The 16,347-nt window shown below is 49.9% G+C and overlaps 1 protein-coding gene across 1 annotated transcript; it reads left to right on the forward strand.

Annotated features, from left to right (window-relative positions):
- The first annotated feature begins 8,090 nt into the window (after positions 1-8,090).
- LOC119386240 (trichohyalin) lies at positions 8,091-13,191 on the forward strand. Its single transcript, XM_049414267.1, has 3 exons — positions 8,091-8,278; positions 10,856-12,466; positions 12,569-13,191. Exons 1-3 carry the CDS (start codon positions 8,125-8,127, stop codon positions 13,189-13,191), a joined length of 2,388 nt encoding a protein of 795 aa, XP_049270224.1. The 5' UTR covers positions 8,091-8,124.
- The last annotated feature ends 3,156 nt before the right edge of the window (positions 13,192-16,347 follow it).

Genomic DNA, 16,347 nt, shown 5'->3' on the forward strand with positions numbered 1-16,347 from the left:
CCTGGCCTGAAAGTTAAACCATCCACGACGCAAATACGGGCGGGAACTAGTAAACGTCTTATGGACCGATCAAGCCTCTTCCTGTTCAAGAAATTCGTTTTCTTTAATCGAAAGGCATTACCGCTGCTCTATATCCATGGTGCTGTGAGCCGAGGAGTGTGCAATAGTGTTGATTGCTTTAGTTTGGAGAAGCGCTGAAAAAGGTATCCGCGTCAGTTTCGTATCCCTTGCTTACATATATAGGCGTGCACAGGGTGGGCGAAGGTTCATCGTGGCGCCCCCCCCCCCCCTTAACTCAATGTATGGGGCAGACTTTGCGCCCCCCCCCCCTTCTTAGGTGACTGCTACGCTGCAGAAATATCTGCCGCCCGGCAGCAACTACCGCGCGAGCAGACAGCGGAAGGGCAAGGTTCTTCCTGCGCAAATATTAGAAGCGAGCGAGCTGGCCGGCGACTTTTAAATGCGCCCGTTGCGCTCCTCGCGCCATCTCGCTGGTAATGAAGAAGCGCTTATAAGCGCCTGCCGTCTCTGAGTCCTGCCAGCGGTAAAGGGTGTGTATATAACGCTCGCCGTTAGCTACCTGAAGGATCTGCGCTTAGTCAGCTTAAAGTCCGCTTAGTGGCGTAGTGGTTAGCGCCACGCGCTGCGAAGCCAGAGGTCGCTGGTTCGATTCCGCGCTTCGGTAGCATTTTTTCTGAATTATTTTTCTTTGGGACTTATATATATATATATATATATATATATATATATATATATATATATATATATATATCCCTTTACTGCCGGTTGTCGCGAATTCGCGACATACCAAAAGACGCCGATTAAGTAACACACGAAACGCGTTGCTGCCTTCACCGGCGGCTGTCACTTATTTACGGCGAACGTAGCTTTCTGCACGAGACATCTAGCGCCATTGCATGTAAGGTATTGCAAGCTGGAACCCAGTGTTCTGTATCAGTTGCTGGAAAGCGCGAAGCACGTGCAACAGCTCTCACTACTACATCGTTTTCTGCGCGAGGGACCTAAGTTTCATCTCCTATAAAATTTTTTCGATGTGCACGCATACAAGAAGTTGCACACGACATGTCACATTGTTTTGAAGTACGTTATTTCCTGCGCGATCCTCGCTTCTGTTGTATGTCGCGAATCCGCGACATCCGGCATTTGAGTCATTCGGTGATGACTGCCGGTATGAGAAGTTCATGATGAACTTCCGCTCATTTTACGTGAAAAAAGGCTTCGCCTGCGCTTGCCGCCTGTAGATAAAAGTGACGACAGCTCTCTCAATGACAGCGAAGACGACGATGTCGATCCTCATGCACAAGCACGAGTGTCTTCATCGAGCAGTGAGGATGAAAACGAAGATGTGGTAGACCAGCCAAGCTAGTGCCTCTCTAAAACATGCAGTGCGGTGGAAAAAAAGACTGTCAAGAACAGCGGGAAGTGCCACACTGGAAAACCTCTCATCCTCAATGTGACACTGCCCGAGCTCCCGTTGAATATTTCAAGGAATTTTTATGACACCTTCACGGAACACATCGTTCAGCAGAGCAATCTGTTTGCGACGCAGAAAAATCCGAACAAAGGACTGGCTCTCTCGCGTGGTGAGCTAGATCTATTTCTCGGTGCCGTCACCTTCATGTCATTCTGTCGGATCCCAAGAAGTCGGCTATACTTGGCGGCCGAGTCTAGGGCACACAGGGTGGCCGACACGATGTCACGTGATTGGTAGGAGGCAATAAAGTCAAACTTGCATTTAACAACAATGACGACGCCAAGTTACGTCGCCCTGAAGAGATCCGCTTCATTGATGCGGCGATGCCATACTTGCGTTGCATTGAACATATTGAGCTACTATTGGCTTAAGTGCCGGTTGTCGCGAATTCGCGACATACCTAAAAGTATGCATTAACGTTGCATTTTAGATAATACAACTGCTGATTTAAGTTAAGGTTGCTATTTAAAGCTGAAAAATGAAAAACAAACTTTTTTCTTCGGCGCTTTCATAATTCAGGCATTAAAGGGATATATATATATATATATATATATATATATATATATATATATATATATATATATATATATACATACATACTTATACATATACGGTGCATGGCGACGGCAAAAACCAGCCGAGACTGTCCATATAATTGCTATCGCAATAAAATAGTGTTTCTTGTAATACCATTACATGCATAACACACACATATGTATGGTTGTCCCAGTGCACGCTACGTAAAACTGACTGTACTTTTTCTAAAATTTTACTAAACCCCGCTGAGCAAATTCTCTCTCTCGACGAGGGAAGCTTGACTTCCCCCCCCCCCTTCACCTCCACTCGCGAACAAGTTCATACGCCACTGAATCATTCATTCTTTGGATGCACAATTGCTCTTCACTGAAACACGTGAACCTCCTGGAAACGTCTCGAGATATATAAGCGCATGTCCATGTTATCGAGTCCCAAGCATGGGAGTTGGCAGGATTTTGTCTTTTTTTTTTTGGGGGGGGGGTGCAAACCCGTGTTACACTGCGGCTGGGGGAGGGAGGGAGCGCTGGTGTAGCTTGGAAGGAGGGCAAGCTTGAGGAGGGCAAGTGCCCCTTTTGCACCCCCTGCCGACGCCCATGGTCCCAAGTGATCGCGGAAAGCCTAAATCCGTCCGGCGCCCCGCCCTAACAACTCTAAGTCCCGCTTCATTCCTCTGGAGGTTGTCTTCGCAGTATATCATGCCAACCTCCCTGGAATTCCATCCTTCTCTCAACAGTCGCTTAGCCATATTCCTACTTCATCCTCTGCTGTACTTTGACTTCTGAGAAAATGTTAGTGCGGCGTATGCTATAAAAACGCCGCCTGCAGTTCTCTTCACGACGCCATCCAGAACATGCTAAAGAGCGCGACAACGGGACAGAAATTGAACACAGGATTCATATTTGTAGAAGACGCGAAAAAAAAAAAAAAACACAACACAGAGAAACGAAGGGAACGCGTCGTCCTGTTCCCTTCGTTTCTCTGTGTTGTGGTTTTTTCGCGCCTTCTACAAATACGAATTTGCACCAACTCTCCCAACTGTCCCTGCTAATTAAACACAGGAGTTGTGCCACGTTTTGCACTTTTGCGCTGTTTACAGTGTTATAGTACGTATGTCTTCACAGCTGCCAACCTGGCTAGCCACTATTTTGAAGCTGTAAATACGGCCCCGTGGCATAGTCGTCGGTCCTGAAACAGATGCGCGATGTACAGGTGCTGTTCGTCGGGCTGTCTGTGGTGGACGTACGCGAGCCCGAAAGCCTCACGTGGCCCGCGTTTCAGGCAGCGCGGCTGGGTCCGCGCCTGGCGCGCTGCCTGCTGCACGTGCTGCTGCAGCGAGTGCACTGGTCGGCCGCGTCACGCGCTCGACTGGACGCACTGCGGAGCCATGGATGTGGAAATACAGTGGCCGACAGCGGGGCCCTCGCACCGGCCAAAGACGTCTTCGACACTCAAGTGCGCCGGCTCGGAAAAGGCGTCAGCACTACGCCAAGCTGGGACAAGGTAATCTTTGACAATGGAACAGATCAGAGAGAGAGGGATAGAGTAAACGTTTATTAGCAGTAATTAAAACTAAAGTGGGTGGGGCCCTTCGTCCAGTGCTCCACTGGCTATAGCGGCTCGGCGGGCTTGGTCCGGGTTACCAGCTGGCTTCCACGACCTGTTCTGAGAGTCGCGCCTGCCACAACCAGTGTATGATGTGTGTGTTTGTATGAGCGCGAAGTTTGCCGCAACGGGAGGCGAATGACACTTGTATGTAACGTGCGTCAGTGTTGATATCCCTCCGCAACAGGGGCACTCATCGCGATATTCGGTGGGTTGTATATTAGCAAGTGTGTGTAGGTTGGGGTGTGTGTTTGTCTGCAGTCGGCGACAGTCTGTAGATTGATCTGTGTTCAGTTTCGGGTGAGTTGGTACCATGGTACATCGCTCCAGCCGTTGAGCTTCGAGGATATCGGCTCGACCGCTTGGTCGCTCGTCGTCGTGATGGACAATGAATTCCACACACCGCCAACTGTCGTTACATTTCGCAGATGTTCTACCTTGTGTACGCCAACTCTATGTGCGAGGATCCGGACCATCAGCGGAGATCACTGCAGCACGACGCTCCACATTGGGAGCGCGTAAACAGGCCGCTGTCCACCGACCCGACATTCCAGAAAGCGTTCAAGTGCCAGCCGCAAGATAACAAGAGAGCATGCTCCTTTTGGGGAGCCCGATGATTCTTTCTCGGTTCACTCATCGCTACTATCTAAGATTAAATGGTCACCGCACGTTCGTCAAACGTTTTCAGATCCTTTGGCGACGTATGCGGTATTATGACTCTATACTTCTTGCAGTACACATACAGCGTTGACCGATCAAGGTTGTGGCATGCAAATGTATAACAGCCTGCAGCCACGCAGCTCAGCGCCAAAAACATCTTACGCTATGTGAGGGGGATGTCCCGATGAAAGTTTTGTGTGAATGTCGATCCTGACCACCCCCTTGAAGTTTGTGTGCAAAGTGCACGGTGTGAGAATAAGTGGCAAAGTGCATGACATGTAGCGAACGACACGTGACAAACTCACAATGTCCACCTTCCCATAGTTGGAACGCTCACTGGAGCCCAAATAAACATATTAATCACGCTGTTATTAATAGCAAGCACTTACGCAATCATCATCATCATCATAACCACCGCCATTCTCACCACCATCAACATCAATAGTAATCTAAATATCGACTCTTCCGGCCCCCTCTTCCCCCGTTAAAGAAATCTGCGCCGTGTTCTCGGCCAGCGCAATCAAATCGCTCCTACTTTTCTACGCCTGCAATAACAATGAACGCACAGCAGTTGTGTGGAGTTTAGCGTGGAAGAGAAGTAATGTGTAAGGAAGAAAGCTATCAACGCGTCGCATCGCAAACACGTTCACGTTTATACCAAACCCACCGCGAGATAGCCGATCGAGTCTTTCTCCTGACATCTTCCTTTCGGTGGAGCCCAAATTTTGTGATCGCAGGTGCCTTGGAAAGATATACTCGTTTACTCTAGTTATATATAAAACATTCAAGGCGAGCGAAAGTAAAAAATCACAGCATATCCACGGGGTGAATGATGATGAGTGGAGCGAAGCTACGGAGGGAATCATCTGTAAACCGTGAAACTCTTCCGTGAAATGCGCCCAGTACATAATATAAAGAGTGTGAAACATCGTGTATATATTAAACATCAAACTTTTATTGTACTGTTGGTTTACGTGGTCCCTTCATTATCACTTGTGATCGGTGAAATGCAAGGAAGAAGTCCGCTCCCGAGCGAAAGAGCGCCAAGAGCGACCGCATTCCCCGCTCGCCCTGTGCGAATTAAAGGCAAGGCTATAGAGGGAAGACAGGACGCGCGTTCCACGACGCGAGGTCGGTAGCATGCCCAACGAAAGCCAACGGAACGCGATCGTGCAAGTGCTCCGGCTTCGCATCGCCTCATGGTTCCATTTAGCGTCCCAAAACCAAATATATTGCTCAAGGTGTGCCTTGCGTTTTTCGTAGAAATAATTTCTTTATCATGTACATTAAAGGGCCCCTGACAGCGGATTTCTTGTTTGTGACATTTATGTTGTAATAAGTAGGTCTATGTCTTGTAATCACGGAATGACACCGTAAATCCTCCAACGTGATGTCTAAATAATCCTTGCAACGTTAATTGTGGTCATTTTTAGTGCAGGTTCAAAACGCGCGCCGAAAGAGGATAAGAAACTAGCGCCGCGCCGCGGCGGTCGCGCCTCGGGGCACGCGTGATGACGTGCGCTCAGTATTGGGTGACGTCAGCCACGCGCTTGTTGAACTGCCAGTTGGAGAACACACACACGGACAGCTCACGCTGCCTGCCGACACGTACCGAAGAAGGAGAAGGTGGGAAAGCAAACATGCTTCGCAATATACCACAGTGCATGCACCGCGCATATTTCTGTCTGTGACGTCGACAACACTTGCTTTACCTCTGCAACGTCACAAGGGGCCTACGTCTACGTCATGCTAGTGGTTATGTTGATAGGAGTTCAAAATTCAGATGAGCACTCAGGCTTACTTTAAAACCAAATTAAAATATCTTAAAGGCAACGCTCGTCACTCATAATCGGTCAGAAGTGCCCCCGCATGCAGGACTATCAAACAACACAAGCATCTCGAGTTTACAAATTCGGTGTCAGGGGTCCTTTAAGACGAAAAGTTGAAAGCTCACTAGAGTGTATCGCCCGCAAAGTATGTCTTTTAGTGTGATTTAACTCTCGTACGGCAGGGTCCTCGCGCCGTTGCCGGTCCACCTCGCCCGTTGACGATCGGGCGAGGTGGCTACATACAACTACTACTACTACACTTTAAGAAAAACATCTGGTGTTCTTTCATTCTGCTTTTACAAAACATCTGGCGTCTTTCGTTGGTTTATTTCATCAATCAACGGCGTTTTGAACAAAATTTTTATTGTTTAATCACGCACAGGAGAAATCTCACCAGGCACTACCTTGGAGGTAAACAATGGCTGCTAATGGGAATGAGAGACAGAAGAAGTCGGCTTTTAGCTAACACTTACACTTCTACTTCTACTAACGTTTCCTACTGGAACATGCCAATGGCTGCTAATGGGGAATGAGAGACAGAAGAATTCGGCTTTTAGTTAACGCGCACGCTGCGAATTTTTTATTGTTCAACAACGCACAGGAGAAATCTCCCACCGGCACCACCTTGGAGGTCAAAGCGTAAGACTTGTTACGGACTACTACGATGACGACGACTACGAGGGACGAACGGGTGCCGCCTTAAGGAGCTTCGCCCCTAAAATTCTACGATTTTCTTCTCGGGTGTGCGACGATGGAGGGCTTCATGATCGCCGCTTGTGACCGAGGAAGAATCAGTTTCGTACGTGTACACCTTTGTTAGCCAGATACTTATTCTCTTTTTTGATTAATCAAGCGCCCCACCAGGAAAGACGTGATCAGTTGCATCTCCCCAAATACACGTTCGTAAATGCCCTTCGGGTGCAATATCTGGCAATATATACAATTAATATTCGCAAAGTATAAGTGAGCAACATTACGGTGAGCAGTTGCTTTCACTTCAAGCTAACCCTCTCTGTTGTGGCTACACGTGGGAGTCTGACCGATACATCTTCTCGACAAGACACCAACGCCAACCCTGGCAAACAAGCTACGTCCGCATGATACAGTTGATTGACCGTAATACCAGAGAACACCTGGTAATACGATGGCATTTTCATGCTCGGGTGTGTTACTACACTGCCCTCAAGAATTTCTGGCATTACAAAGTGAACATCTCCCGCATCGGTATCAGGTTGGGCCTGCCAAGTTTACCGCATTCACAGTCTCCTGGTTGGACCCACTTTTGGCAACAACATTATCACTGTCTCTGGGATCCGTCGGGTTTACTCAGCCAGAAATTACAAGTCAACCAAATCTCAGGACTGGCAAACGATGAAGTCGTAACTAATTTACAAGTAAACTTTACGAGTGACGTGTGTTTAGTCTCTCAGAAAATCGCACGTCTTTGAAAAGCGAAGCATGGCATTCCACTTGTAGACCCATCGTCTGGGACACATTCACCTTGCAGAATCAGTAGACAGAGCTAGTGCCCTGATTAAGGACGCAGAGAGTTTTGTACGACAGACAGCATGTGATGTGTCCACGTTGTTTCACAAGTCAGGGGCAGAATTCACAAACTTCTCTTTCGTAAGGGCGCTTTTCCATTGGTCAGCCGGCTTCGTTAATGATATATTCTGCATCGTGAATGGCTGAAGTTTTTCTTACTAAAATTTTTAGCGTAAGACCTTTTTGTGAACACGGGCCCAGATATAGTAAGCAAGAGAAAAGGGCATAGAGTCTCAGTGAATATTAGGTCAGTGCATTGTCTATGGCAATGAAGGATGTTCGCGATCATCTCCGTCGCGTCTGTGTGTCTTCGTTCACTCGAGCCTAGTTTGCAGTTCTCTGCGGCATGAGCAAACACCCATGCGTTTCACACTGACGTAGCCTGCGTGTAAATCCTCTAAAAAGCCTCGTCAGGCGACAAATTAGAAGCGGGACGCGTGAAGAGGAAGACGACGCATGCCTGCCGAGCGCGAGCACAATTTGGCGGTTTGCCACCAGGGGTTCGAGCACCAGCGGGAGGGAGCGGCCGCCGTCATGAGCCAGAAGGTCCCACCGCTGCCGCCGGACCCCCGCGAGGACGGGTACGACTACAGGCTCGACGTGTCCATCGGTGAGCTAGCCGTACTCGTTCAGTATAGCTGGCCTCACACCAGCCATGTTGTTTACGCCGTCCTGATTCGCGCTTCTGGTAATGGCGCACGCGCCACGTATTACCAAGCGAACAAAACAAACGCCCAACGACCCTGCCCTTGGCTTCTATTCGCACTTCCAGGGAATAAAGCTGAGATGAGAAGAAAGTGCAGGCTGTTGTGTGCAATGAGCCGTCCGGCAAGCATTCAGCGATCATTTTTAGGAGAAACAACGAGGTTTCTTCCGATATGTTGTCAGAGTGCAGTTCATGTCATGTCGCGATGTCATGTTAGTAGTGACACCGCGGAGATGTTTTTATAACCTTCCACCTGCTGGAGCTGGGCTGACCATAAGCGAATTCTCTGTGGTTCCTCCATTTGGCCTTGCCGCCGCGGTGGTGTAGTAATACCGGTGCTCGACTGCTGACCCGAAGGTCGCGGGATCGAATGCCGGTCGCGGCGGCCGCATTTTCGATAGAGGCGAAAATGTTTGAGGCCCATGTACTTAGATTTAGGCGCACGTTAAAGAATCCCAAGTAGTCGAAATTTCCGGAGGCCTCCACTAAACCGGACATTTTTCGTCTGGTTTCCTGGAGATAGCCAGCATTTAACCAGGACCTGATTAAGAGATTAGGTGTACGGCGTCCCTCATAATCATGTCGTGGTTTTGGGATATTAAACCCCAACAATTATTATTCCATTTGGTCTTGTGCGCCGTGCAGTATATAGTGTATTGCAGTCTGTGCTCTCCCTATGTGGAGGCGGGCGGCAAAACGCGGCACATAGCAAAACGTCACCGACGCCAAGAAACGATGTTTCACTATTTTCGCCGCAACAATAATCTTTGGGTATGTTCCAATGCTGCAGTCCATCAGCCGCACAAATATTGTCGGAGCTCAACCGTGTGTTGAATTTCATCACTGTATGTAGTGCCGTTATTTTTAAACTATCGTGTTACTATTATTAAGACGAGATTTCGTTCCCAGAAATATAAGGCGGGCAGACACGCTGTAGACGCCTTTGGCGGTATAGACCCGCGATTGGGGCCATTTGGTTGTACATTATCGCGGACAATCACGCTGTTTAAAGTTTAACATAATCGCCCACGTCGATCTGCAGCTTCGAAAGTGTGCGGTCACCGCCGCTTGGTATGCAGTGCAATAAATAGCCTAAAGATTGAATTTTTATCCTGCCGACAAAAATTCACAAGAATTTAGCGGGCCTCGCCTCCCAAAAGTCCAGCGCTTAGTCAGAGAAGGTTCAAGGAAATGGGGTGAGGAAAAATTTAATTATCTTTAGACGATAACATATTCGTACTAACACAGTGTATGCAAATTTCAATATACCAGGGAAGACCTTTGTGGCATCTATAGATACTAAAGGATCCCGACGGCGACGTAAACATGGAATTGCTGTTGGATAGCATAAGGCCACAGACGATTTTGTGTAGCTTCTGAAGTAGATACTTGAAGGAAACCGAGCAGAAATCCCTTGGTAGCGCCAGAAGTGCAAATATTGGTAATTCGCCGAGAACTTAAGTATAGGCATCGGTCGGACTGGACAGGTGCGCGAGCGTTCCGCCTTACGGCCTTCGCAATGCGTCTTTTCCACCTCCCGCCGCACCACCGTGTTGTCTCTGCGAGCCTGCCGTTGCTCTATAGGGCGCCTCGATGGCAGCGTTCCTTCGTTCCTGCTGGCACTGAGGCGCCCTAGCCGTTGCATTCGCGACTGCGGTCCATGGAAAAGTAGACGCGAGCATGCGCTCGCGTTTTTTCCCCCTCCATGTTTTCGGCAAGCAGCAAGCAAGAAGCCTATAGCTACGGCTAGGGAGCCTTCATGTGCGCGCCTCCGTGCCTCCGCACATGAAGGCTCCCTAGCTGCGGCAGGGTCACTGCACCCCTCGCGGTGAGCAGTGGCGCTAACCGCGGAGAAATATCATTGCTTTCAACTCGATAGGAAAGGCCGCAGAAGGCCGTAAGACGGAACGCTCGCAGCGACTTTCCTGTCCGACCGCGGTATAGGACGCCCTCGGTGCGCACTGTTTCCACGCTTTAATTAAGTTTGAGGCGTAGAAAGACGACCTGAGAACAGTGAATTGGGACTAGGTTTAAAAAAAACATCGTTGATGGGCAAAGGGTGCAACAGAGTTATTGGGCTGATGTGTGCGGACGACATATATGTGCTACTAGCGGACAATGCAAGGAATTTACTGACTGGCAAATGCGCGTGGCAATAAAGCAACGTAAGGGGAAGCGGAATGTGACAATACTTAAACATAGAGCACTTTGGGGCTACAGTAGAAGTGATCATAATAAATTATCATAAAGATATAGTCAGAACGCTGGACTGCAATAGATGTAATAAAACATGTTTAGAAAAAAACAGACAAAAGGCAATTATTTGTCCCCACCACGTATCCAAGGGTATGTCAATCAATATCTTCGCCATCACTAAAATTTGCTCTAGGCTGTAAAGCAAGTTTCCATCTCGTTGTTGTGAGACGTGCGCATTCGCCTGGCGGTGCCAGAAACTGATATCTGAGTGCCTTCTTTATGCAGGAGATAAGAAGGACGACCGCTTCTGGGGCGAGGAGATCGTCAAACCCAGCCGGAAACTATCTTTTGAGCGTGACATCCGTGTGCAGGAGTTCGAAAAAGAGCGCAGCTCGTGCGAGGTGCGCAAGCTTGTGCGCTCGCCTGAAACAAAGGCGCGTGCCACCGAACCATCGCTCGAAAGCAGTGGTTCGGTGTCGCAGAAGAGTCGGAGAAGCCGCCACAAGAAAAGAAAGAAGCGAAAGTCTAAAAAGAAGAAAAAGAAAAAAAAGAAGAAAAAGCGGAGCAGAGATGAGAGCAGCACAACGGCGACAACCGGGGAGACGACAGAGTCTCGGGAGGACCAGTCCTTGGGCGCTTCGTTGTCGCAACTGGTATCTTCAGCCGCAGCAAACATCTTCACAGCTGCAGCGCCAGCGAGCCCACCTATGGACGAGCGAGCCATGGATGCAGCTGTCATTGAACCTGCGGGTGTGGTGCAGCCGACAGATGTGACCGCAACAGAGCCGTTGCCACGAAAGAGGAAGCGGGACAAGCAGCGCCGGTCCTCACGCGAAGACGACTCGGCCGCTATCTGCATGCCGGCCAGCGGCGGTGAAGCGATGGGTTACACCGACATGTACAGCCAGCGGTGGACACCGGACACAATAGACTGGCAAGGAGACTACCGACAGCCGCGATACCTTACACAGGGCACATACGACCAGCGAGCAAACGACAGTGCTGCCTACGCGACCACTGTGGAGCCGTACCAGCACGCACTAGACATTCAACGGTTGGAAGCCGGGCACTTGAATCGCCTTTACCAACAAATGCAGCAACTGCGCGGTCAGCTCGATATGGCTAGACAGCAGATTCAAGGTACTGCCACCACACCAACACAATTCAACGCTGCCGAGTTACAGAAGGAACAAGAGGCTTGCGAGAAGTGTCAGCAGGCGGAGAGAGCTTACGAAAAGCAGCAGGCTGAGCAGTTGAGAAAAATGAGAGACGCCACTGATGACCAGAAACAAGCGGCTCGCGATAGGTGTCGCGAGATGGAGAGAGCTTACGAAAAGCAGCAAGCTGACCAGATGATTCGCGAGGAGTGTCGTGAGATGGAGAGAGCTTACGAAAAGCAGCAGGCTGAGCAGCTGAGAAAAATGAGAGGCACCACTGATGACCAAAAAGAACAAGCGGCTTGCGATAGGTGTCGGCAGATGGAGAGAGCTTACGAAAAGCAGCAAGCTGACCAGATGACTCGCGAGGAGTGTCGCGAGATGGAGAGAGCTTACGAAAAGCAGCAGGTTGAGCAGTTGAGAAAAATGAGAGAAGCCACTGATGACCAGAAAGCGCAAGACGCCCGCCAGAGGTGTCGCGAGATGCAGAAAGCTTACGAAAAGCAGCAGGCTGACCTGTTGAGCAAAATGAGAGGTGCCAGTGATGATGAGAAAGCACAAGACGCTCGCCAGACGTGTCGCGACCTGGAGAGAGCTTACGAAAAGCAGCAGGCTGACCAGCTGAAAAAAATGAGAGATGCCACTGATGACGAGACAGCACAAGACGCTCGCCAGAGGTGTCGCGAGATGCAGAAAGCTTACGAAAAGCAGCAGGCTGACCTGTTGAGCAAAATGAGAGGTTCCACTGACGATGAGAAAGCACAAGACGCTCGCCAGACGTGTCACGACCTGGAGAAAGCTTACGAAAAGCAGCAAGCTGACCAGCTAAAAAAAATTAGAGATGCCACTGATGACGAGACAGCACAAGACGCTCGCCAGAGGTGTCGCGAGATGGAGAGAACTTACGAAAAGCAGCAAGCCGGGCTTCTGAGACAAACGGGAAATGTCACTAATGACGAGACAGCGCAAGACGCCCGCCAGAGGTGTCGCGAGATGGAGAGAACTTACGAAAAGCAGCAAGCCGGGCTTCTGAGACAAACGGGAAATGTCACTAATGACGAGACAACGCAAGACGCTCGCCAGAGGTGTCGCGAGATGGAGAGAACTTACGAAAAGCAGCAAGCCGGGCTTCTGAGACAAACGGGAAATGTCACTAATGACGAGACAGCGCAAGACGCTCGCCAGAGGTGTCGCGAGATGGAGAGAACTTACGAAAAGCAGCAAGCCGGGCTTCTGAGACAAACGGGAAATGTCACTAATGACGAGACAACGCAAGACGCTCGCCAGAGGTGTCGCGAGATGGAGAGAACTTACGAAAAGCAGCAAGCCGGGCTTCTGAGACAAACGGGAAATGTCACTAATGACGAGACAGCGCAAGACGCTCGCCAGAGGTGTCGCGAGATGGAGAGAACTTACGAAAAGCAGCAAGGCCGGGCTTCTGAGACAAACGGGAAATGTCACTAATGACGAGACAACGCAAGACGCTCGCCAGAGGTGTCGCGATATGGAGAGAACTTACGAAAAGCAGCAGGCTGAGCAGTTGACAAAGGCTGGGGAAGACGAAGGAAGTTCACGTGAAGAAAGGCGAAGACGACGAGAGGCGCGCCAAAGATGTCGTGAAATGGAGAAAGCATATGAACTGAAACAAGCAGCACAGTTGGAAATGCTGCAAAAACAAAGGCAAGAATCGGGGTCTCCCACGGAAGAAGAGGGAGATTTGGGACGTGAGAGGTACCAAAGAGCCCAACAAATGGAGAAGGACATACGAACTTAGACAAACATACAATGCAGCAAATTATGCACTCAGAAGCCCAACGAAGATGCAGTGCAACAGCAATACCAAAAGCCACAAGGGACGGAGCGTGATATGTATCAGAAAGCGTGCCATATGGATCAGGAACAGTCAGTACAGCCGCTCAGTCAAGCAGAAGAAAAGGAGGAACGCCGGAGGTACCAAAGAGCGCAGCAGATGGAGAAGGCGTACGAGAAGGAACAGAAAGCCCATTTGCTGAGAGGGATGCAGCAGAAGCAGCCACAAGAGGCTGAGCTTCGGAGGTACCAAATACCGGAGCAGTTAAATAAGGAGCAAGAACAGAAGGCTCAGCTGGGTCATGCGACGCAGGCAAAACAAGCAACGCAAGAGCCATACCAACAGGAAAAAGAAGCAGAACAAAAGTTGTACCCAACAGCCATGCATCTTGATAAAGAACAGAAGGTTATAACTGACCGAATTTCGCGGGACTCACTCGGCCCCCAGAAAGATCAACAAATTCAAGTTAATCAGAAAGGCTTGGAAGCAATGCAGCAATACATGGCAAAGAATGTGGTACAACAACAATGGCAACAATTCGACAAAATGTTTGATGCGATGCATGAGCAGTCGGCAAATATACCTGAAATAGTTTTGAAACGCGAACAAAAAGCAGAGGCGTTTGCGGTTGAAAGAAAGCCAACTTTAACACTGTTTACCCCTCCCGGATTCGGGCCCGTCGGTTCGCAGCTCAAGATAAAAACGAAAGTAAAAATAGACGCAATGCCCCCGAGCCCGGATAATGTGGAATCTGTTGAAAAAACAGTTGTTCTTGAAGATTACCTTGGTGGGAGGGAGGATGGCACGTTCAGCCAAGAGAGCTTCAAGGTATACCGGAGGGGACTCACGACAGCTCCGCCCGTTGTTACCGTCGTCGAAAAGCCCACCGCTGCAGTTCAGGCTACGGAAGGAACAGCTGTATCCAATGTCACGCTGATCATCAATCCTGCACCATCAAACATTACTCAAGTGATTGAGCAACCTGCAATGAAACAGCCGAAAAACGAAGTCTTGAATCTGCTTGCGAATGCACTCGGTATCGGTACTGATAGTTCCCACCAGGACGACACTACTGGGCAGGAGGTGTCGTCAACGAACACGGTGTTGCTTGGCGAAGTGGGCACCCTGTACGGGGACACGTCCAGCATGCCTGCACAATCCAAGTACACCGAATCACCAGGAGCCCAAACCGTGGTCGAAATGGTCCAGGACTGTTTCCAAGCCATGGATGGTGTAACTGAAACCGGTATATGCTCGACACTGCCTAACTACACTGAGGTACAAGGAGCCGAAACTGTAGTGAGAATGGTTCACGACTGCTTCCAGGTAATGGACAATGTAGTTCAAAGCGAGCCATACACGTCCCCTACAACGATAACAATGCGTAAAGGATCGGCCTCATCCATGATCTCTACAGCTCAGACACCCTCGAGTTCGTCTGTGAAATCTGCGCGTCACAGGATGGCAGGCGAGAAGAAAAGATCTCGTGGAAACCGTAGGAGGTCATTGGCATCTCGAAATTCCACATCCGCGGGCTCTCTGCGTTCGGGAAAGTCCCGAAAATCAAATAACTTTGATTCTTCTGAAGCATGGACCATGAGGGGCTCGCGGCTGTCCGAAGATTCTGACCCACGGTGCCTTCCTTCATTTCCAGGACTCGGCGCAAGAGTTGAAGTAGCTGTCAACAGGCCCGATGTTGCTGGTTTAGTCAGCAGGTCAGACGTCGCTCGCCTGCGTTCTGCCTGTCTGTTACTAGAGTCAGTAACAGGACTTGTTCAAGACACTGTGGGCAAAGGTATTGCAAACGCGAAAGCTACCATTCTAAGCGCAGGTGACCCGCTCAGGACAACTGTCGCTGCGTATGTTGTGGAAGACGACGACAGGCACAGACACCACAGGAAACACAGACACCACAGGAAACACCACAAGAAGCACCACAGGAAACACCACAGGAAACACCACAGGAAACACAGGAAACACCACAAAAGGAGAAAGCACAGAAAGAAAAGGAAGCATAGGAGGAAGAAACATAGGAGGAAGAAGCACAGGAGGAAGAAGCATAGGAAGAAGAAAAAGAAGAGGAGGAAGAAGAAGAGCGAGAGCCCTCCCACTTCAGCATCCAGTCGGTCTTCGACAGTCGAAAAAGTAGGCGACGGGAAGACTCCGTCTCCTGCAACCTCTAAAGCTACAACAGGAAAGGCCAAAGCTACGGTGTCTTCAAAAAGTTCCGTATCTACACAAACAGACGACTTATTGAGAGGCTCCAGACAACGCATACAGCGAGAGGCGTACCTACCAGCCGGCAGGCGAAGGGCGGCAATTCAGTGGACGTCTAAGCAGGACATACACTGACACAACAGATAGCAGCGTCGTCTCACAGAAGTACCGTATTGTCACTCATGTTGTTCTTGGCGATGGCAGCTCGGCAGAACGTTTGAGTGGCAGCGGTTCAGGGGGAATCTACCAACTGCAGGATCCACGAAGCAAGTCCAGATCTCGTTCCAGGTCGAGGCAGCGCATGGCGAACCAGCAGCCTTTGTCGCCTCCCTCACCGCTCGACACGCGTGGAATGGTGGAACGCACGTCTTCCCAATGCGCCAACTGCGGACCCTATGCTGGTCCAAAGGCCCATCATAATCGAGGCGCCGAACATTCCACCGCCACCATCCCCTCAGCGGGACGATAGACTCGACGATGATCAATACGACCGGCCAAAGCGACGGAGACGTCACTATCGCTCATCAGGGTCTCGCTCATCGCGACGCCGCCGACGCTATAGCTACTCGGACAGCACGTCGAGCGACTCACGA

This window comes from Rhipicephalus sanguineus, chromosome 3 (genome assembly GCF_013339695.2).
Source record: "Rhipicephalus sanguineus isolate Rsan-2018 chromosome 3, BIME_Rsan_1.4, whole genome shotgun sequence".
NCBI classification, from domain to species: Eukaryota; Metazoa; Arthropoda; class Arachnida; order Ixodida; family Ixodidae; genus Rhipicephalus; species Rhipicephalus sanguineus.